General features: G+C 39.2%; 1 protein-coding gene and 1 long non-coding RNA gene across 2 annotated transcripts; one reads left to right on the top strand and one right to left on the bottom strand.

The window, feature by feature from the left end:
- The first annotated feature begins 510 nt into the window (after positions 1 to 510).
- On the top strand, positions 511 to 1,463 carry LOC149393568 (uncharacterized). Its single transcript, XR_016299952.1, has 3 exons — positions 511 to 612; positions 798 to 896; positions 1,140 to 1,463. It is a non-coding gene; the product is annotated as an uncharacterized LOC149393568 (long non-coding RNA).
- Positions 1,464 to 10,029: 8,566 nt separating this feature from the next.
- LOC149393567 (peroxygenase-like) lies at positions 10,030 to 12,198 on the bottom strand. Its single transcript, XM_089617304.1, has 6 exons — positions 12,023 to 12,198; positions 11,230 to 11,379; positions 10,913 to 10,998; positions 10,726 to 10,820; positions 10,524 to 10,649; positions 10,030 to 10,419 (listed from the first exon to the last, which is right to left on the bottom strand). The coding sequence occupies exons 1-6, from the start codon at positions 12,129 to 12,131 to the stop codon at positions 10,266 to 10,268; spliced, it is 720 nt and encodes a 239-aa protein (XP_089473430.1). The 5' UTR covers positions 12,132 to 12,198; the 3' UTR covers positions 10,030 to 10,265.
- Positions 12,199 to 24,896: the final 12,698 nt, after the last annotated feature.

The raw sequence follows: 24,896 nt of genomic DNA, 5'->3' as shown, positions 1-24,896 counted from the left end.
ACCCTAAAACGCACACCTTGACGGTTCAGGAACCATACGAAGAGTAATAACCGTCCATCTCAGCGAGAGGGAAGAGGCAGTTACCCAAAACTGTCCAGAACGTGGGATTGATCACCCCACGTTCTCCAGAATAACCGTTAGAGACACGACCACGAGGCTACACCAGACGAGTATAAATAGAAGCTGCGGCACAGAACTAAAGGAAAGTTTTTTGACTTACTTATTTTCATTTAGAACCTCTAGAAAACATTGCTCTCTTGTATTAGATTCGTCTGTATAAAGAGAAAGTCTTACTTAAATTATCTCTGTACTCGGAGTCACTGTACTCGGAGTCTGTGTATTTTCGTGAGATATTGTTGTACTAATTTTACAGGTCAATATATATATATATATATATATATATAGTAGTGTCTGTTTGGAACCCGGAAAATTTGTGAGAAAGTGAAACCGTAGAGGAATTAAATGGAAGGGTGTGTTTAGAATCTAACAAAATAAGAGGGAAAGCAATATGGAATCCCTTTTGTTTTCTTCGTGCTTTTTAGATTGAGTAAAAATAGGAGAGAGTTAAATGGGAAGGAAAATATGCAATGAGGATTCCATTTAACTTGGAAAGTGAGTCGCCAAATTAATCCATCCAAATTTCTGTACAAGTGGGGTTCATGTAACCCAGATTTACACATCTTAAATTGATATCTTCATTTTCCACCCAATTTCCACTCATATTTTACTTCGTCAATCCAAACACAACAAAGGAAAATTAGGAGGAATTTTATATTTTTTTTGCTCTTATTTTATAGGTTCTAAACGCACCCTAAGGAAACGAAGAATTGTCTGAATCTAAGCTTAACCTGATGAGGAAGGTCTCTCCCAATCTTGTGTTCTCATGTACTTTGAAGGTAATAATATACCATCTGTTCTAATATGTCTACAAGTGTGTTGAATTGTTGATGTTTTTTTTTAATTTTCTGGTCATGGTGGCAATATTCCTATCTCGCTTGGCACACACACACACAACACACACAGATATATATATATATATATATATATATATATATATGTATATATATATATATATATATATATATATGTACTTCTTTTTCTAAGCTATACAGTTCTTGTACGTTTATCTTGTTGATTAGGCAGCATCTTGATACAATTCGTAGCTCGTGACTGAGCGAGTTATGTTTTGAAGTGATTCGATGCTTCCTGACTCTCAGCTATAGAAAGGTAAAGCTTTCGCATTTATCGAGCATGGTATCTCCATTATAGTATATTGCTTTTTGCTATTCGATAAATTTTATCACCTATACATGATACAAATTTGAGAATAGCCTGGTGATGTAGTGTAGAGGGTTATTCACTTGGCCTCTAAACTTCCCATAACCAGCGATATTGAATTGCCAACCTCACCCCAATACCAGATGAAAAATTTATTTCAGTTTTTATCATCCCTGTCGAAGGTTGGATATTTCTAGTGTCCAATTTTATTATTTTTTATTATTATATATATATATATATATATATATATATATATATATATATATATATATATATTGTCTTTACTAGGGGATTAGCTAGCTGAATCTATCCAGACTTAGTCATGTATTTTCCTTCATATTTAATGGATTATATGTACAATTACAAGTCTGGGAAATGGACTCTAAATTTCCCACATCTGCTCCATTAGGACTCCAAATTTCTGTTTAATCAAAATTTAGTTACGTTTTCAAAATATAGAGTAGGCTTTGGCCGGAGTTCCTTTTGTTATATCTGAAAACCTTAATCATAAATCCATCATTTTCAACCGCCCAACGCTGCTTGGAATGCGCCTGCTGATCAGATGGTTTGCACCAACATGAAGCGTCTTTAGAGTGTTGGAAAAGTTAGCAACAGAGCTTGGAATTTCACCACGTAAATTGTTTGAGGGCAGAGAAAGTGTTTCCAGACTTGGCAACAAACCTATTTCCAGAGAGATTTCTCCAGCAAGCCTATTTTCATCTAGATAAAGATGTTGTAGTCTGAAACATTGCGAAATGTTTGCCGGAATTGTCCCGCTCAAGTTATTTGTTTCCAAGGAAAGAAACTTCATCCTCTTCAACAGCCCGAGGCTGCTTGGAACATGCCCACTGAGTTGGTTTGAATTGACGTCAAACAGCTTGAGAGTGTTGGAAAGGTTAGAATGGAGCTTCGGATTTCACCGTGTAAATTGTTCTGGTAAGAGCAATTCGTTCGTTCGAGATTCACCAACAAACCTATTTCAAGAGGGATTTCTCCGGTGAGCTTGTTAAATGCTAGATAGAGATGTTGGAGACTAAAACAACGCTGGAATTGTTCCACTCAAGTCATTGGCTACCAAAGAAATAAACTTTATCCTCTTGAACTGCCCGAGGCTGCTTGGAATACGCCCTCTTAGATAGTTAGATTCGACATCGAGCGCCTTGAGCGTGTAGGAAAGGTTAGCGATGGAGTTCGGAATTTCACCGCGCAAGTTGTTCAATAATAAAGGGAGTAGTTCGAGATTTGGCAACGAACTTATTTCCGGCTGGATTTCTCCAGAGAGATTGTTGTGTCTTAGGACAAGATATTTTAGACTAAAACGTCGCGAAAGGTTGGTCGGGATTGGGCCTTTGAGGAAGTTGTTGTGCAGGCACAGAATCTGAAGCCGCTTCAGACACCCGATCTCCTCCGGGATTTGGTGGTTGAAGCTGTTGTTGTCGAGGGCTAGACTTCTGAGAAAGCTGAGGTTTTTTATAAAAGCAGACAAACAGCCGCCAAGTCCGCTTGAGTTTCAGAACAGACCAGTAACTCTCTGGTGGCGACGACCGCACGTGACTCCCGGCCACTCACATAAAAGTGTGGAATCGCTCCACGAGAGTCTATTATGTTTGCCTTGAATTCTAGCAACGAAAGTCGGTCTGTTTTCTATCCGCCAGCCGATGTAGCCGCGAAAGATAATAGAAGTATGGATAATAGCCTGGTGCCCCTTGAGAGCTCCATGCTTGGTGCTCAAGCGAGAGAACAAATTTTGAGGACTCAAATGAATGTTGGGAATGATCTGCTCATTCACTGATATAACATGTTGAGAAAATGGAGTGAATGGTCCGAGCTTGACAATAAACAGTCAAATCAAATTTATTTCCCATCAATTTCTTCTTGGTGGGTAGTTGCCTCTAATTTAGTGCCCAAAGAAAGTAGCCAATAAAATGAAAGAGACTCGACCATATCTCTTATTTGGTGTAGGTATTGACGTTCAAGAGTAAACTCAAATTGATTTAATTGAAATTTCTCAGTATTAAGCACTTATATAATGTCCAAAGAAATGAGCAATAAAATAAAAGCTAGAAGACATTAATCATAGAAATGATAAAGTCTTCAGAGAAAATAAAGAATAAAATCAAGTATGATTGTTTGATGGTGTCATAATGACGTCAAACTGACTACTTAAATTTCAAAATATCACTAAAAAACATGATAGAATGTAAAATAATGGAAATGTCATTTTAAAAATTAATCATAATTTCATATAATCATTTTACAGATAAATCAAATAAAGTTTAAAAAAGTCCATATGCCAGTACATTTTCATAAGGAAACAAATAAAAAAAATACTTAAAAGTTCTCAAAGTCTTCGGTGTACCACTTTCACATGAAGGAACCGAATAGTTCTTTCTGTGCCACAAAGGAATACCGGGTGGTCTTATTGGCGCATTTTGCTACACACCATCGACGGTCTCATAAAGGTCTCTCACATTATGCCGATCTTTGCGTGCCTTGCTCCAGACATCGCAGAAGCCTCCGCTATTATGGAAGGCCTTTATATCGCTCGAGCCTACAACATTAATCACGCAGCCATCCACTCGGACTTTCGGTAATATAGCTTCTCTCCGGCACAACATCCCTAATTACAGAGCTCGGCATCGTCATCAACGACATCCGACATGTCTCATCGAGATTCTCATCATGCACTTTCAATCACTGCCCTTGGACCTCCAATGTCCCTGCCCGTCTTCTAGACAAATTCGCTTTCTTCAATGAGTTTGTCACTTGGAAAAATGTTATTCCCTCATGTAATCCCTGCACTTTCAGTAGACAAACATATGTTTACACGTTAATAAAGCGTTTTTTTTTTTATAAAGATTATACACACACATATAAATATATATATATATATATATATATATATATATATATATATATGTGTAAGTTCTCAATCATAAATAACACGTAGAATTAATAAGATATTTTCCAATATCCATATCGCGAGTGATCTCATCTCCTTCGTTCCAACTATAATCGTACTTGGAAAAGATAATAATAAGGTAATCTGCAATGTAACCAATTTCAAACATGGTTTTAAGGATGTAACCAGCGTTTGATAAATTTTGTATTATACCAATTTACAAAAATAAACGGTTAGAAAATATCGGACATATCCTTATGTAACATAATTCATAGAAACCAAATAATAGCTAATGTTTCAGATAGCCAAAACTTATCGGATGTAAAATAAACGAAAATTAACTAATAAGTAAATTTATAGACATAATGAATGGCAAGTCCATTTAAATATGATAAGTAAAATACCATTTTAAGTTTTAGCTAGGAATGACAATGGGTACAGGTCTGACGAGGTCCGCTTGCTCCATTATATAGACCCGGTTTAAAATAGACCCGTTACCAAGACCCGTTTACCCGGTTTTTAGAGCGTGCTGGATAACGGGTATAGCCGCCGAGTAAGCGGGTAGAAAAATGTCGAACCCGTTACCCGTTTAAAGTTTCCGGGTCCCGGGTCGGGTAAACCCGACCTACCCAATTTCCCGTTCGAATAATAAAAAAAAATCAACAATCTTATTAAAATAAATCAACCACCGATCTTTAAAAAAACAACCAGCAATATATATATATATATATATATATATATATATATATATATATTGTGTTTAGAATATCATCTAATTTTGCTATAGTCAAGCAAACTGTGGGAGTGGACGATTTCGTACTTGAGTGAGTTCTAGCAAAACAACAAGTCAACACCACAACATCTTAGAGTCGGCGCCTTACAATCCTGACCGCCACCGTAGAGATGTTATAGCTATCTCGGTTGGCGCTGCCATCGAGGAGGATAGGGGTAACAAGGGCAGGTTTGGTGTTAAGGCGTTATGATGGGAGTCTCGTGGGCTCCACAATGAGACTTTTCCTCAAACCTTGAAACCGGGGGAAGCCAATGCCATTTTTTTGGTGGTGACATAAATGAAACTAAACAGGTGGCCATTCAATCTAATTGCTTGCACGCTGTCAACCTTATAAAGCAGTTGAATTCACCGGCTACTGAGCTTAATCTGGTGGTGGACAAAATTTTAGATTTCATGAGATGTTTCTAGATCTGTCCACTCTCTTTTATTCCTCGATCATGTAATGTGATGCTCATAGTTTTACTATGGGTTAAAACTAAAAAAATACTCATCCCTGCTCACTAATATAATTTTCTGATGGGTTTTGAGTAAAAACAAAAACAAAAAAACTTCGTTGTTACTATAAATACCGAACCTAATATAATTATAATATATGCACGTTATCATAATAGGTTATTCATTGTACTTTTTGTGATGGTGTTAGAATGAAATATATATTAAAAATTAAAGCCTTATACCCTATCAATAATTGTGGTGGAAAACATTTTTCAATCCCTATATAATAAATGTAGAATTCGCAAAGAGAAAATGATGAAGAATTTAGGAGGGAGGGAGACAAAAAGAGGATAGTGGAGCTAGAAATTGAAAACGCAGAGCGGAATGAGTCTTTCATGAGCAAATCGGCAATCTGCATGGTGGAAGTGATGAACAACAACGTGATGGTCCCATTCTGATAGTGGTGACGAGTGAGATTACAATCGATCTCAATATGCTTTGTGCGCTCATGAAAAATAGAGTTACGAGTAATCTGAATTGCACTATTATTGTCTCAATGCATGAGAGTGGGAGACGAAAGAGAGATACCTAAGTCAGCGAGTGACCATCTCAACCAAACAATCTCAGCAGTAGAAGAGGCCGGGTGCGATACTCAGCTTCTGTAGAAGATCGAGAGACAACCGTCTGGTTCTTGGTCTTCCATGAGATAAGAGAGTCACCTAAGAATATGCAAAATCCAGTGGTAGATTTACAATCGGATAGATCTCCACCCCAATCGGCATACGAGTAAGCACGTAACTCAAGAGAGAATAAGTAGACGAAAAGAGAAATCTATGAAACATAGTTCCCCGAAGATATCGAAGAATGCAAAACAGGTCTGCGCAGTGAACTGTAGTCGGAGAGGCAACAAATTGACTAACAATATGGATGACATATGCAATGTCTAGCCTGGTGATGGTGAGATAAACTAAGCAAGCAACCAAAGTGCGATACAAAGTGACGTCTGAAGAGTAACACCATCCGAGAGAGAATAACGAGCATTATCCTCGAGAGGCGTATCAACAACGCGAGAGTCAGAGAGACAAGCTTGATCAAGAATATCGACAATGTACTTAGATTGAGAAAGAAGATTACCACGATGGGAGCATGCTACTTCTATTCCCAAAAAGTACCGTAAGGAACCCAAATCCTTCATTTCAATCTCACGAGCTAAATGCCTCTTCAACTCTGCAATCCCATCAATATCATCCCATGTGATAATCATTTCATCAACATACAACGAGAACAACATGCGATCAGAAGAAGTGCACCTGACAAAGAGGGTCGAGTCATGTGGACTAAGATGAAATCCAATAGATGATATCACAACGGTAATTTTTCAAACCGGACCCGAGGAGCTTGTTTAAGCCCATAAAGGGCTTTCTTCAATCGACAAACTTCACCAGAACTGTGAGGAACACCGGGAGAAGGAACTACGTAAACTTCCTCGTGAAGATCCCCATTCAAAAAAGCATTCTTAAAATCCATTTGAGAGATGTCCCACTGATGAACAGATGCCACTGCACTGAGGGTACGAATAGTGACATGCTTGAAAACGAGAGCAAATGTTTCGTCATAGTCTATGCCATACTCCTGAGCAAACTCTTTAGCAAGCAAGTGAGCTTTGTATCACTCGATAGTCCCATCGCACTTAGTTTTGATCTTGTAGACCTAACAAGAACCAATACTATGTTTCCCATCCAGAAGAGGAACAATATCCCACGTACCTGTCTTGTGCAACATAGAGAGTTCTTCAGCCATTGCATGCTGCCAAAGAGGGTCAACAACAGCCTCTTTATAAGAAGAGGGCTCAGAGAGTTGGTGTATAGAAGTCAAACAGGAAGCAAAAAATGTGGAATATGTGGAGTAAACAAAATCAGGTAACTGAGTGGACTTACGGGTTCGTTGAGGGAAATGAGGTGGAGGGGGAGGCACTGAATCCACACTCGTTGAAGTTGGGAGGCAATAGGAGCATGGGGGATTATCGATAAGCTGAGTGTGATCATCTGCACGGTTAGAAGTATCGGCCGTACAAGACTCAAAGGGATCAATGTGAGTGAGATCAGACTTATGCAAAGTTGGAGTATCCGAGGAAATAGAGTAAAAGGAATATGTTCAAGAAACACAATATGACGAGAGCCATAAAGCTTTTGACTAACTGGATCATAACATCGATATCCCCTTTGACCTTCACCATAATAAAGATAGACACAACGAGCAGATCGAGAGGTAAGTTTACTATGTTCAACATGAGGTCGTAGAACAAAACAAGCAGAAACAAAAACTCTTAAGAAAGTGTAATCAGGATCATGACCATGAAATTTTTCAAAGGGAGACAAACCTGAAGTGATGGATGCAAGAATTCTGTTTATAGAGTGAACGGAAGTAAGAACAACTTCCCCCCAAAATTCACTAGGAACATGTGTAAACAAGAGGAGAGAGCGGGCTGTTTCAACAATGTGTTTATGTTTCCTTTCAGCCACACCATTTTGTTGTGGTGTATCGGTACAAGAAGTTTGATGGAAAGTACCATCAAAAGCTAGCAAATCAGAGAAAAAGTAGATGTATATTCATCGCCCAAATCACACCGAAAACACTTAATGAAAGCATGCTGTTGAGTTTTAACGAAAGCACGAAAAATATAATAAATGCTAAGAAAATCAGAACGGTGTTTCATAAAATAAACTCAACAAAAACGAGTAGAATCATCAATAAAAGACACATTGTACATAGAACCACCTTTTTTAGGAACATACTAGGGTTCCCAAACGTCAGAATGTACTAAATAAAAAGGGGATGGAGAACATACACTTTTATGAAAAGGAAAAGCAGAAAACTTGGATTAACTTACAACCATAACAATCCGAAATATCATGAGTCTGTAAATTTTATAATACTCCAGTGGATGCTAAGTACTTTAAACGAGAACCAGAAACATGTCCAAGACGAGAATGCCATAAATAAAAATTAGAAGATGAAAGACTCAAACAAAAAGAAGACAAGTCAACACTTGTAGCTGCAACATCAGGAACTCTCAGCTCATTTAAGATGTAAAGTCCCCCTTCCTATGGCATGTCCAAATCAGCTTCTCGTTATGAGGATCCTACACATAACAAGCAGAACAAGAAAATGAAACTAAGAAGCCAAAATCACACAATTGACCAACTGAGGCAAGATTCAATGTAAGTTTTGAAATATGGTAAACATCGAAAAAGACATTTTATAGGTGAAATGGAACCAATCCCTACTAATGGCATATGAGTATCATCAGCAGTCATGACAGATATAGAGGGAGCATGTTGTATGGACGAAAAAGATTTAGAGTCGGGTGACTGTGATGTGAGGCTCCAGAGTCAAGAAACCATACAGAGGAAGATGTACCTGATGCGTTACTAGGAGCAAACCTATGTGGGAGGGGGCTGACATGGCATGTGGCTGCGAGGAAAGGAACTTCTGAAGCTGCTCTGTGAGTGGAATAATCGAGGTACCAAGAGAGCTTCCGGAGTCTGCAAGTGAAACAATAGCTGCCATGTTCGGAGGCATATAATGAGTGGGTCGCAGAGCGTGATTGCCAGTTTTCAACTGCGATGGTGCTTGCGCATGTTCAACAACTTCAGACACTGTGCCTTCCAATGTCTCTTTTTCTTGCAAAAGCTGCATTCGTCATAGCTAGGCGTGGCTTGAGTCTTGTGTTGATTGTAGGGTCGGTGAGAGACTGCAAGAACAAAGGGATTAGAAGAAGGCAGAATTCTTTTGTTGATGCCTTCGAGACTTCATGCGCATGTCTTCGGCCAACAATTTATTAACCACAGAATCAAGTGAGGGTAGAGGAGTACGATGCAGAATAGTACCACGAAGACCTTCAAACTCATCTTGAAGAGCTATCATAAACTAAACAAGGCGTTGCTCTTCCCGTCGAGCAATGTAGGCAGAAAATGCTCGTAATTTAATCAATTTGATCAAAGCAAGTTGGTCCCAAAGGCTAGACAGAGAAGAGTAAAACTCTTGAATACTCGTACTATTTTGTTGAAGGGCACGAATGTCTATTTCCAACTGGTATTGCTTTGCAAAGTTAGACAGTGTGTACAGCCTTTCCAAGTTCTCCCAAACCTCCTTAGTCTCGTATTTTGCAGAGTGATTTCGTGTAGGTTCCAGAAACATAACTCCACAGGTGCTTTCCTTTCAAGAAATTTCTCATAACATAACTTCAATACGAATAGTTGTGCCCGATTAGTCACATATTAATCGCCTGAAGGCGAATTATCCTTGACACCAGTGATATCGAAGAAGCAACAAACAAATCCCCAAATCTAGAATCGACATAAGACACTGAAGAGAGCGAACTAGCGTACGTATCACGACGAGGATCAAATCGGTGCGAAACCCCCAAAATCGAAGCTGAACACAAACCCAAATTCTTAAAATCCTAACGCAACTAATTCGAAGATGACAAGCGTTTTGATACCATGTAGAATTTACAAAAAGAAGAAGAATTTGGAAGAGAGTGAGAGACAAAAAGAGTCTAGGTTTTCATATTTGCGAAAAAGTATCTGTAAATAAATAGTCAAAGAAAAAAAACTAAGACTAAAATACCCTTATTTTATTCTAATAATAGCGATCTAATTTTCGTTTAATGTCAAACAACATAGAAAGAAGGTCTATCGCATTTTTGTTAAAGAGAGTTAAAAAACAAACACGAAAGTACATAAAAGAAGAGTACCTACTACTATGATAAGAACAAAATAAAGCAAAAACCATGAAACCATGCGTCTTCTTAACTAAGATATGAAGAGATATTGCATTATTTATTTGGTTTATTTAGCCCATCTTAGCTTCGGGTCCGAGGTTCATCTTGGCGCAATACTCGAACAAACTACCGTCATAGACTCGCCGGATCGCCTCTTTGGAAAGAAAACCCTCTTCATCTCTCGCTAGAACGTACAACAATCCCCACTCCAATTTGCTTGCAATCCTTGCGTAAAGTAAAAACAAAGATAACTAATTAATAATTTTGTAAACTTAGTGTTGTACTTGCAATAACACACTTATTTAATTTGTTTTAATTCATATTATTACCAGCCAAAGGGGTCAAATGCGACTCTATTTCCCTCGGTCATGTCCCAAAGCTCTCCGAAGCTTAATTTATCAGGCGTTGTCCTTGCATACTTGCTAAATAAGTTTTCCAAATTTACCGGCACGAACCTATAAATATGTACATCCATAAATTATCTCTCTTTTTAAGTGTACATTTTATGTTCGTTTTTTTTTAATTAATTACCTTCCTTCGGTGTCATACGTTCCGGAGTCGCTGCCATGCTTGGACTTGTGGATGTTGTGAATGTAAATTGGAAGAAATGGTGAAGGAAACCATCCCTTCAATTTATTTTTGAATTATTTATTTGAGTTAGATCTAATGGACATTGATGTTGACATCTATATAATAATGTTCAGTTCAACCGACTTACAGGCAAAGTAGCGTAGCTCAATGCACCGTTGATGATAATGGCCATGATTAGAGATACAAACATGTTGAAGCCAATAGCACGTAGACCTTGATTTAATTTTCCACAATATATACAAAATTATTGTTAACAAAATTAATATGCGTAGGTTCTTAAATGAATTGGATATTTTATTTTAAAGATGGTCCCAAATGAAAAAAAAAAAAAACGCAGTCATTCTCCCTGACGGTATATTTGAGCTCAACTTAGAAAAAAATATCATGAGAGACCGAAACAAGTTCAAAATTAACATGATGAATAAATAATGAATAAGAACTTACCAGTATAAGTCTCCCAAGGGTAAACAATGCCATTGTCATCTTGGTCAAAAAAAGCGACGTGTTGCTGAAGAACACTGAGATGGTAGTGCCTGTGTCCTGGTGTCCCTTGCGGATGATATGTATCCGGAGCTACCAATGCTCTTGGCAAATCTGCATTTAAAAATATATATATATATAATTTTCCATATGTATATATATAAAATTTTCCGTATATAAAGAAATATATTCATAATTTAATTAGTTAGTTCTTTAGCTTTGCATGCTAAAAAAGAACTTCTGTGTTTCCTATCAAAACAATAAATTTTACATAATTTCTAATTTCACCGTAAACTTCTACAAAAATTTTCCATGAGCTAAATATTTGAAAAAAATACCATTTTATCCAATTTAGATTTTTTCGCCAATAACTATTACATGAATATAATTTCGCTAGGTAAAAGAATTATATCTTATAATATGTATTATGATGTCTAGAATTACGTAATTCTTTTTTTTATCATAAAGTACATACACACAATTTTTGGAGGTATGAAATATACTACACACACACACACACACACACATATATATATATATATATATATATATATATATATATATATATATATATATATATGTATACTATTATATGTATATATTTAGAGTTATGAAATATACTACACACATATATATGTATGTATGTATATTATTATATGTATGGATGTATATATGTATGCATGTGTGAACCTACGGGCTACAAGTAGGTCACATTCTATGCAAAAGAAGAAACTAAAAATAGGAACAGACAACTCACAAGGTTTGGGAAGAGTGGTTTCTAAGTCACTCCTGACCCTCCTCTCAGCGGTCACCGGAGCATAACGAGCTTCTGTTGCCATTGCCTCATTTTCCATAATCGCAGCCATGTGTTTCACTAAGATACAGTCTTCTTTTTCTTCCCCTAGCTTGTTCTTCTTTGCGTCTTTGTATGTGTTCATATACTCACTGTAAAATAAGATACGTTTTTTGTTCGGGTGAGGTATAAAGAAAAGCAAGTAGGTGGCAAGCAATGAAATTCGTGGGCATTGCATGCGAAGGTTTCGTGTCAAAAGTCTCAACACTTGGCTTTCTGCAATGTCTTTGCTGGTCACCATATATTTCTCTACTGCCCTATAACGTTTATCCCATAATATTTTACATTTCTTTGTCGGTTTTCACATTTAAGTAGCAAGTTATAATCCATTACTTATTTACTTACCGTTAAAAGGGCGGGTGGGAAAAGAAATTTTCGTTGCTCCTGCTAGCATGCCACATGGACGCATCTTACATTTTTTTTTTTTTTTGGTCTTAAAAGTCTCTTTTGCCGGCAATATTGATTATTTTTATAAATATTTTTTTTAGAAAATAATGGTATAAATATCTAATATTTTCGAAAACCTATATTTAAATATCTATTTTTTTAGTGGTGAAAATATTTAATATTAAAATTTAGTTGCACCGTTAAAAAAAAGTCCGTACGTTAAGTTTGACGAAAATACACGTGGTGGCTTCATATTAAACGCAATGTATTTTTTTCCTTTAAATTAACTACATAAATAGAAAAAATTAATTAAAGATGATATTTATACTAGATTTAAGCATTGATGATACTATAAAAAAATTTAATATTTATTTCTTGATATTATTCAAGCATTAATAATATTTTTTTTTAAATACTTGATTACTTTTTCGAATACTATAAACAAACATTTTAAAAAGAGTCATTATCTCTATAATTTAATTTTTAGGATATACTTAATTTTTTTATTGCTAAAAATGATATTTTTTTAAATGATTTAATATTTATTTCTAAAAATTAATAATACGATTTTAGAAAAATACTTAATTTTTTAATATAAAAAAATTTTATATTAAAATTCGTTTTTAATTAATATTTTCTTATAAAAATGATACTATCAATATTTTATATCTATTACTTAAACTAAAAAAGAAAAAAAAAAGAAAAAAAAAAGGGTCCATTAGGTAAACAGTCACATTTATAATTTGACATTACTAAATAGCCAACATTTCGTAAATCTTAGATAAATAGCCGTTTTCATATATTTCCATACATAAATCTTAGGTAAATGTCACTTTCATATATTTACAGACATAAATCTTAGGTAAATATCACTTGCATTTATTAGGGTACTTCATATTTATGGATTTGATTAAAGATTTACAAAACGTTGACTATAAATCAATTCCAAACATTGTAATTGACTAAAGATTTACCTAATTTTTTTGTAAAAAAAATAGGTTTCATCATAAAACATACTAATACGTGGCCCACTATTTTTCTCACACTCTCTCTAAATTAGCATTTACATCACTTAAGAGTGCATATTCACATAACCCACTTATTTCTTCTTTCCCACATCTCTTTCCTCTCTCCTTTTGTTTTACGACGGGCCTCACATTTTCTTGTTAGAACATGTGGTCCAATATTAATTTTATATATTTACTCTCTCTCTCTCTCTCTCTCTCTCTCTCTCTCTCCAATTTGTGTTATTGTAGTGGTTTGTATTGATGCTGGGCCTTGAGACTCTCGAAGAATCTTTTCTATTTTTTTGGATATGTATGAAAAGATAGTAATAAAATGAAATAAATCACACCAAAGTAGTCACGACAAAATTGTGGTTAAAACTGGGTCGATTTTGATTTGTAGATGGGCCTCAATTCTCTGTAACAAGACTAAATTTTATCTCTCAAGGAATTGGAAGTTAAACACATAAATAAACAAAGACGAAAAACAAGATATAACATTAGCTCAGGGCTATTTGTATTAAGATCCCTCAAGAACAGTACAAAGATGAGAATTTAATGATAACAGTAATGATTGCTAAATAACGTGTCTGAAGTGGGCCTAATTGTCATATATTTATAGTATGAAAAGACGAGGTTGTGAGCTCTGGATAGCATGTGACACGTCGTACGTCAGTTGGAATTCACTGCTGTGTCGCAAGATACTTGTCGCTGGAGACTTGTATGAGAGGCAGTTGCGGATTGATCTGACTGACGAGCCTTTATATCCGAGTCTTCAAGGGGCGTTTATCTCGAGCTGGAATTTGAATCTATCAACGAGCTGGTGCATTATCGGAGCCTGCTTAAGACAAATGTATGGGCTTGGGCCTAATTAACCTACACTGGGCCGAATCCCTATTTCATTAGATGGAGGACAAAGTCCAACATCAACAGTTAGTCCCCCAGTTCATTAAATATATAAAGATGGATAAACTAAAAGGTAAAAAAAACATACACGAGTTGGTCAAAAAACGAATTGACTACCCTCCTAGTTTGTAATGGATTACTAGTTATGCCACGTGTGTTGTGCTACCTTCGAAACATGTGAATATACTATATATTATTCAAACCATAATGATTTTATCTTGAGAAGATCAAGGGTTTTTTTTTAATAAAAATTTGATATGGTAGACACGATTTGACATGATATGACGGCGCACTAAATGCAAGTCTGTTGGACTTCCGTGTCTATAAATTGAAAAGACGTCTCCATCAATCTCTCTTATTTATTCGAATCGCCTCTCTTTGAAGAACTGCATGTTCCAAATTCCAAACCTTTCTCTTTTGCTTTCTTATTCACTTCTCTATTAGGGTTTTGGGTTTTCCAGTTTTGTAGAAAAGAAAGGGAAAAAACTTTTTCTCGAAAGCTCTAGCTTAGGATTACTCCTATGGCGTCCACGTCCAGTCCATCCAGAAAGTCTAATTCTCGTAGACCCGGGCATCCTCACGAGAGTTTTCTTCATGAGTGTCTCCATTCTTTCCAAGCTCATTGTGGGTGGTCATTCCGCTCTGGTCCGCTTCGACTGGTCTAGGGGATCAGGTTAGACTGTCTTTTTTGCTCCAGCTTTCTTCATCATCTTAAGTGTTCTTATTTCTTATGTGGTTTATGGTTTATTGTGTAGTTTCTTTGAAGACTATCGCCTCTGACGATAGGTTTGAGGAGCTCGTCAGGACGCTTCATAGTGGATCTGTTGAGTGGGAAGTGATAGTTGCGTTAATCACGCATAAAACTCCTATTTCCCGAACCAAAAACCGACGAGTCCTCAAGTATTTTAATGGTTTTTAGTAGGTTTTTGAGTAGTTTCAGGTTCCGAGGAGTAATACAGCGTCTACAATCAATTTCGTGGAAAGAGGACGGGATTTTGAGACAAAACGGTCGAAATAGAGTAAAAAAGAGACAAGCAAGAAATTTGCGACAACCGCGCGCCGCGCGCATTACTTTGCGCGCCGCGCGATGGCAGACTTCGAGACCGCGCGCCGCGCATCGGCAATCACGCGCCGCGCATACTAGGAGCGCAAATCGTGAAAATGCACAGAGTCTTATGCGCGCTCCGCGCATAACCTGGAGTTCGGACCGCGCGCCGCGCCCTCCTTCGGGTTTTGACGGACTTACTTTCCGTTTTTGATGTTTTTGGGCGAATTAAGCCATTCCAAAGGCCCAATATGCTCCGAAAATCACCCCTTGACCTATATATTAGACTCTAAGCTCTGAAAAACACATCTTCCCTTTTGTTTTTAGTTTCTATTTTATTGTTTGGTTGTTCTAGAGAGCTTTTGAAAGAGGAAAACGGCGTTCTTCAACGGAATTGACAACCCGACGAGTTCTCCTTCTCCGAATTCAATCGTTCTTCTTTCTTCCCTTTCTTTTATTTATTTTATTGCTCTAAATTACTGTTAAACATCAAATGTATTTAATATGAATTATGTGTTGGTTTGAATCTTTATTTTAGTGCTTTTAATTATTCTGTTATGTTTAGCGTTGATTATGAATTCCATTAGAGGCTAAGTTTCTTTTGGGGTTGCGATGTAGCCGAGATTGATAATGGTTGGGGGGCTCGTTAGGGTTAGATAATCATTGTTTGCTTCATTATTATGGATTGCTTGATATGAATTGTTCGTTATGCTTTCTAGTGCTTGATCACCATTAGAACTGTTCTCTAGGATTGTTTAGCTACTCGAGAGAGAGTAAATAATCGAGCTTTTGTTCATGTCATCATAGTTGATCCTAGGTTAGAAAATCTAGGCAATTTATGTAATCGTTTGAACTCTTGTTTCATTGCGTGTGATTGTTTTGATAGGATTAGATGTCGAGAGGATAATAATCCGTCAATTGCATAGGTTTGCTAGAACACTCGAGAGAGGCTAGTGAATAAGTTTGATAGAGTGAGATTAGCATCCATAGGAGTAGATTTTGTTGTTTGAGCCCGAAACCCCCGTCCTAGTTAGTTCCGGTGAAATCGTGACCCCTACTTTCTCTTCTTGCAAAACTCGTATTTAACTCTCTGCTTTAGTTTTATTATTGCTTTTGTTTCAACCATCTTCTTAATTTTACTTGGAATTAATTAGCATCAAGTTTTAGAAAATCGCTAGAGTAACTAGTCTCTGTGGGATCGATATCCGTTACTTACGTAACACTATTACTTGTTCGATACGTCCGCTTGCGTGCTAGTTATAAAAATATCGCAACAAGTTTTTGGCGCCGTTGCCGGGGACTTTTTACAATAGCGTCGAAGAATAATCTACTTTGCCATTTGATTTCGTTACGCGTTTCCTAACTTGGCGTGTCATTTTCTTTGTTTTGAAGGTGCATGCGGAGTGAGGGAACATCAAACCTCGTTCCACTAAATCTTGAGATCGAAAAATTTTGCAAGACAAATAGAAAGCAATCAAAGGAACGAGCAATGGGAGATAGAGCGAACAACGCAGCGATCGAAGAGCCAAAGACCCTATTCCAATATGGGTTACCACCAGCCGACGCCGCGCAATCGGCAATCGCTCTCCCCGCTCTTGCGGGTAACCAGAATTTCGAGATCAAGACCGGCATAATTCACATGGTCCAAGCAAATCAATTCTCTGGATCACCTGCCGAAGACCCGCAAGACCATCTGACGAACTTCGTCGAGATCGCAAACACGTTCAAGCTCCACAACGTGTCCGACGAAGCCATCCACCTCCGCCTCTTCCCGTTTTCACTACGGGACCGAGCCAAGACGTGGCTCAACTCCCTCCCACCGGGTTCCATCACATCGTGGGCCGACTTGCGCGTCAAATTCATCTCAAAGTTCTTCCCGTTCGAGAAGATGCACAAGAGACACAACGAGATCCATTCGTCCGCCCAGTTCGAGGGGGAGTCTTTATTTGAAGCTTGGGGACGCTTCAAGGAGCTGCAGCGGAAGTGTCTTAACCATGGCATCCAAGTGTGGATGATGGTGCAAATCTTCTACGGCGGCCTTTCTCCTTCATCGCGCACCCTCGTCAACACCGCCGCAGGGGGATCCTTCTTCCAAAAGACCGAGGAAGAAGCTCATGCCATCCTCGAGGAGCTCGCGTACAACAATGACCAATGTCCTTCCGAGCGAAGAATTCAGAAGCGCGAACCAGTCACACCCGAGATGGAATTGATAAAAGCTCTCGCAGCACAGGTGGCCGACCTCACCAAAACGCTCCACGAGCAGAAAGCTACAGTTCATGCTATCCAAGCCCCCGCCCCGAGTCGTGCTTCTGGTGTGCCGGCCCTCATTCTAACGATGAGTGCGCGCAAGGGAACAAGGGCCAACAAGCAGGCTTCATCAACAATCGGCCGCCCTACAATCAAGGCCCGATGAGCAACTATCAGAATGGAGGATGGCGCGGTCCCCAGAATAACATGCCGATGCAAAACCGCAAGCTCAGCCTCGACCGCATCAGAATCAGCCCCGACCACCGCCGTATCAAGCCCCACCATTTCGAGCCTACAAGAAAGAGACCAATGTGGAGGAGCTCGTAGCTAATCTAGCCACGTCGACAACTGCCTTCGTGAATACCACCACCGATTTCATGAACGAAACGAAGACGGCACTCTTGAACCAATCGGCTCAGATCCGAAATCTCGAGACGCAGGTGGGGCAACTCGCAACTGCCATCCACACACGACCCCAAGGCACACTTCCAAGCACCCCCGAAGTGAATCCAAGGGAGCACTGCAATGCCATTTCTCATCAACACGTTGCAGCCACCGAGAGTCCGAAGAAAGAAGAAGAAGAGGCTGCTCCGGTCACCAAAGCTCCTACGTCGCCCTCGTCGGTCCGCATCTATGAGACGCCACTACCGTTCCCGCAACGGCTTACGGTGGCGCTTTCCGCCGAGTGTAGCGCCCTTCTAAAGCAAGAGCTCCCGCCAAAGTTAGAAGACCCGGGCAAGTTTACACTGCCATGCACTATTGGAGACGTCTTTATCGAGAACGCCTTGTGTGATCTAGGTTCGGGCATCAACCTCATGCCGTCGGCCGTCTTCACCAAACTCAGGGTGGGTGAACTAAAGCCCACGCGCACCACTCTCCAACTGGCAGATCGGACCGTAAGGCATCCGCGCGGCTTCGTGGAAGATCTCCTCGTTAAGGTCGGAAAATTCACTTTTCCGGCCGATTTCTACGTCATCGACATGGACGAGGATCGCGATATCCCCATTCTCTTTGGAAGGGCGTTCTTAGCCACTTGCGGTGTTCGCATAGACGTGCAAAGAGGCGAGCTGATGATGCGCATGAAGAACGAGGAGGAGACGTTCGAGACCTGCAAAACCCGAAAGCGCAAGAAGGAAAAAGAAGAGATCTACGTCATCGAGACATACGAAGTCGCCACTCCACCACCCACACCTCCGCCACGGGCTCCTAAAGAAGAATCAGCAAAAGGTGCGAGCATGGATGCAAAGCCGAAGTCTCCATTCAAGCCATGGCGAGGACGTTGGCCAAAACCATTCAAAGAGGTATGGATGAAGAAAGAGCGCGTGAAAGAAGATCCACCGCCGCCCGAGCACGGCGGCGACGAGTAGGGGAGTTCTACCACCCCCGCGAGGTAAGTTCTCTGTCTCCCGTATTTTTATGGATCTATATTGAGGAAAATGTAGAGATTAAGTTTGGGGGGATGAACTACGTTGTGGGGGATTTCTGTTAGATTAATGTAGAGATTAAGTTTGGGGGGATGAACTACGTTGTGGGGGATTTCTGTTAGATTAGGTTGTCTTTATTTAATTTTTATTTTCTTAATTTTTTTTGGTGATTGCTTATAAGTGATAGTATTAAAGTGTTTTCTCTCGTTACTTGCCAATGATACCATGTTTTGTTTCGGAAAAAAAATCCGAGTTTGAGTCAATTTAAAAAAAAAATTATGCTTCATTGTGATTGACTAGTGGTTTAAGTAACGCAATTTCGGTTGATTTTTCCCATTTATGCACACACGTTGTCCCGGGGTTTAAGTAGTCCTTAGAGGTTCGATCACATCTTTAAATGTCTTTTAGCTCACGAACACTAAGAACCGCTCTAGCCCTCATCGAGGCGAAATGACATGACACGAACCTAGAAAAAATGATATAGGCCTTCATTTGGACCGATCAGAGCCAAAAAGCCAACCCGTAATACTTCCTTGAGCACCCTTTCAGAAAAAGCCGAACGATTAATCCTTTTTCGATACTTAGTCAGAAAAAGCCAAGCCCATATTTGTTGAAATCCCACAAAGAACCCCGTTAACTTAGCGACTCTTGAGTGAATTCTTTCGATTTTGTGACATGTTTTTCGACTAGTCTCTACGTGTTTTATAGTTCATTAGACACCACGCCGGTGATTGTTCGTGTTTATTTTTATTGTTTTGTAAAAAAAAAAAGAACAAAAAAAGAAAGAGAAAAGAAAAAAAAATGAAATGAGAAAAAAAAAAGAGAAAAAGAAAATACTACAAAAAAAAGAGTGTTTAATTTATGCGTTTTATTATTTATTTGTATTAGTTTTTGGCGTGGTAATCTGTGACATTAGTTTTAGAGACTAGACGTTGCATAGTCGAAGTTTGGGGGGGAGAACATTGGGAAGTAAAGGCTTAGGAAAGAAAACGTTCGCGAAATGTGAAATGTTATACCATGAACGTGGGAATGGGTGAGTAAGAAATATCATGTGAAAGTTGGTGAGTTGGTGAGATTGAGTCGCGAGGTTGACGTTTTAGCCACATTTTGACCATATCCTACCGTTGACCCTAGCCTAACATTACAAGCCGACAAAGCCCTATTGATTTCCTTGGTAAGTGTCTTGCATTAGTGGAGAGTGAGCGGCGAAAAGCATTATGGTGTTCGATTCACATTCATCTCATTATTATTTGAGCATTTGACATTAGAAGACGTGAACGAACATATTGAGTTGACCTCTCACTCTTTCGGGACATATTTCACACACGGGAGATTTTGATCGGGAACGTGTTACAAAAGGCCATTTAGTCAATCTAATTATTTTTTCTTGGTTTCTTATGATGATTGACTTGGATTCGGAAATTTTTGTAGGTTGAGGCATGTAACTAACACTTGACATGGTTGCTAAACTTTGTGATCACCATTCGTTTTTAGTGTAACTTCTTCGGTGTGTTTATTTTATTGTCTGGTCTTTTGTGTTGCTTGAGAACAACCAACAGTTTAAGTTTGGGAGGGATTTGATAGGTGCGTTAATCACGCATAAAACTCCTATTTCCCGAACCAAAAACCGACGAGTCCTCAAGTATTTTAAAGGTTTTTAGTAGGTTTTTGAGTAGTTTCAGGTTCCGAGGAGTAATAGAGCGTCTACAATCAATTTCGTGGAAAGAGAACGGGATTTTGAGACAAAACGGTCGAAATAGAGTCAAAAAGAGACAAGCAAGAAATTGGCGACAACTGCGCGCTGCGCGCATCACTTTGCGCGCCGCGCGATGGCAGACTTCGAGACCGCGCGCCGCGCATCGGCAATCGCGCGCCGCGCATCGGCAATCACGCGCCGCGCATACTGGGAGCGCAAATCGTGAAAATGCACAGAGTCTTATGCGCGCTCCGCGCATAACCTGGAGTTCGGACCACGCGCCGCGCATAGTCGACCGCGCGCCGCGCCCTCCTTTGGGTTTTGACGGACTTACTTTCCGTTTTTGATGTTTTTGGGCGAATTAAGCCATTCCAAAGGCCCAATATGCTCCGAAAATCACCCCTTGACCTATATATTAGACTCTAAGCTCTGAAAAACACATCTTCCCTTTTGTTTTTAGTTTCTATTTTATTGTTTGGTTGTTCTAGAGAGCTTTTGAAAGAGGAAAACGGCGTTCTTCAACGGAATTGACAACCCGACGAGTTCTCCTTCTCCGAATTCAATCGTTCTTCTTTCTTCCCTTTCTTTTATTTATTTTATTGCTCTAAATTACTGTTAAACATCAAATGTATTTAATATGAATTATGTGTTGGTTTGAATCTTTATTTTAGTGCTTTTAATTATTCTGTTATGTTTAGCGTTGATTATGAATTCCATTAGAGGCTAAGTTTCTTTTGGGGTTGCGATGTAGCCGGGATTGATAATGGTTGGGGGGCTCATTAGGGTTAGATAATCATTGTTTGCTTCATTATTATGGATTGCTTGATATGAATTGTTCGTTATGCTTTCTAGTGCTTGATCAACATTAGAACTGTTCTCTAGGATTGTTTAGCTACTCGAGAGAGAGTAAATAATCGTGATTTTGTTCATGTCATCATAGTTGATCCTAGGTTAGAAAATCTAGGCAATTTATGTAATCGTTTGAACTCTTGTTTCATTGCGTGTGATTGTTTTAATAGGATTAGATGCCGAGAGGATAATAATCCGTCAATTGCATAGGTTCGCTAGAACACTCGAGAGAGGCTAGTGAATAAGTTTGATAGAGTGAGATTAGCATCCATAGGAGTAGATTTTGTTGTTCGAGCCCGAAACCCCCGTCCTAGTTAGTTCCGGTGAAATCGTGACCCCTACTTTCTCTTCTTGCAAAACTCGTATTTAACTCTTTGCTTTAGTTTTATTATTGCTTTTGTTACAACCATCTTCTTAATTTTAGTTGGAATTAATTAGCATCAAGTTTTAGAAAATCGCTAGAGTAACTAGTCTCTGTGGGATCGATATCCGTTACTTACGTAACACTATTACTTGTTCGATACGTCCGCTTGCGTGCTAGTTATAAAAATATCGCAACAGGAAGAATTTAGACAAGCGCGGTTTGACCGTGCTTTTCTTGGTTTGGAAACTCTTGGTAAGGGTTCTCGACTCCCCTCTTTTTTTTATATATTAGGCTGGTAAAGATTTTTTTATTATTTGATGTAGCTGTGGAAGAAGATCTATCTGCTCGGGTTGAGCGTCACGACGAAGATCCAAGACAAGAGGGTCTAAGTAAAGAAGAGATGGAGGCTCGTGCTGATGCTAGAGGGCGAGGAATGAGGCTGCGTTCAAGAAGGTTGCGAACGGGAGGCCACGTTGAAGGCGGCTGCTGAGAAGGATGCATTGGTGTCTTCTGCGAAGGGGAATGAGGTCGTTGTAGCCAGCCCCATAACTGAACAACCCCTAGGTGAGAGAAAATTTACCTTCTTTCAGGAAGGCTGGATTTCATATCTGTAAATCACTCCCAAGACATAAGCTGTGATTATCATGATAGTGGCCTTTAGCAAATGAGTCAAAGAGTGCGGTAGCATAATCCAGTGTCCATGATCACTTCAGGATTTAGATCAAGTCTCACTGTGAGCATCATTTGTGATCTCGGTTAGTGTGTCGTAACGATGCTTAAATGACACATCTACAAGCAAGATGTGTCCGGGTCGTACACTTACCACAAGTGTAGAATGCTCCCACTAAGTGATCAACTTTCACTTGTGTTCCACATATATGATTTCAGATTCAGCTACCCAGACATGAACCAATCATCGACCAGTTTTAGTTCACCGCCCAAGCTCAGATGTCATGCATGTGACTCAGTTTGATACGGAGACTATGGGTTGATAAATGCTTGATAAATCTTAATATATAAGAAATAACGCTTTCGATTCGAATAACTTATAAATGTCAAAACTTTATTTTGTTTCAGCGAGAATTTACAAAAGCATCTTCTCGTGGGCAAGAATTCTCCACATTATCCCACTTTGACCTAGAGAAGATGTGGCATATATCTAAGACCCATCCCTTCTATGGGTTCCAAGAACACACGTTTAGGCAGCCACTTAGTCATCGGATCCGGAATGTTATCTAGCATCGAGATCTTCATGACAGCATCGTCTCCCCTTCGAAGTATCTCGTTTATGAGGTGGTATTTTCGCTCTATATGCTTTCCTCTCTTATGACTGCGAGGTTCCTTCGAGTTTGCATTTGCTCCAGTGTTATCACAATGGAGTTGCACATGCTCATTCATAAAATACCTCCCGTTCGGCTAAGAAATTCTTAATCCAAACAGCCTCTTTGGCTGCCTTGGATGCTGCAAAATGTTCAGCTTCCATCGTAGAGTCCGTGATACTAGATTGCTTAACGCTTCTCCAGACAATCGCCCCTCCATTGAGAGTGAACACTGATGTCACGACCCGCGAGCTGTGGCAGATTTCTTCGTATCTCACTTAACATAAAATAAAATTCATAAAAACTGTGGTGGAAGCGCTTCCGAAAAACATTTCTAGAAAAAGTTTTAAAATATTTAAATAAACGTCTCAAGATTACGGGCGAATTTTTTGTTTTTCCTATAACATATTATTTAAAACTTTTACTCTCAAAAGACTCGACTGTTAAAAACAAAACAGACCAATTCGCCTTTGACTTAGCCACAAGTCAGCAGCCTTACACACACACACGCCTACTTACTTACCTGATTTTGCTGAAGCTCTGTTTAATCCTCTTTAGCCTTGCCTTTGTCTACAATATCATTATAATAACTGTGAGTCGAAAGACTCAGTAAATGGATATCTACGTATCTAATGCACCATGCACATAACACATAAGGAATACATAACATAAAGTTCATATCTTACCATAACTTGCGGATGTATTAGCTTAGGTCCGGATAAATCCACTTTACCTAAGAATCAATCAGCTTAGGGCCCCGATAGATTCAACTTACTTAGGAATCAATCGGCTTAGGTCCTGATAGATTCATCTTACTTAGGAATTCACCAGCTTAGGTCCCGGTGATTCACAAACATAACATACTTACTTTTATCATAAAATATGGAATCACCAGCTTAGGTCCCGGTAACTCCTACTTACTTGAGAATATGCCAGCTTAGGTCCCAACAATTCCCATCATACAATACATGTCTTGCTCGGGATCCCTCAATGGTATCCGCACAACAGATGTCTTATTGGCGCCAGACAAGAGGGTGCACAATCTCCTGCCTAATCCCTAAGTGGTACCATCACGAAGGATAGAAAAACAGGTACCTGCTAACATGAGGTATATGTCGGAGGCGGTACCATTCTATGTCGGAGGCGGTACCTCCGACGGTACCATTCTATGTCGGAGGCGGTACCATTCTAACAGGGGGTGCCTCTGTTTACCTCTCCGATACTCTACATTAGTGTGATTGAGGTGGAATGTTGATGTGTTTAGAGGGTTAGTATATCATGTTGAGTGAAATGAGTGAGTTAGGAATTCGACTAAGTTTCGGGACCAAAGCACGAGGAATTTTTTGTTATCTTTCGGTGAGGGCCAAGCCTTATATTTATAAGGCTCAGGGCGGGGGGGGGGGGGGAGGGGTCTTGTTTGGTGATGGCCAACCGGCCATGTTCGGAGGCCGGTCACCATGAGGCGTCAAGGGCGTGACCAATTGGCCATGCTCGGGGGCCGGCCAGCCACATGTCGTCAAAGGGGATGGCCGACCGA

This window comes from Urtica dioica, chromosome 6 (genome assembly GCF_054948205.1).
Source record: "Urtica dioica subsp. dioica isolate 48M chromosome 6, U.dioica_male_clone48M_v1_H2, whole genome shotgun sequence".
NCBI lineage: Eukaryota > Viridiplantae > Streptophyta > Magnoliopsida > Rosales > Urticaceae > Urtica > Urtica dioica.
This window is presented reverse-complemented; position numbering and strand designations above follow the sequence as displayed.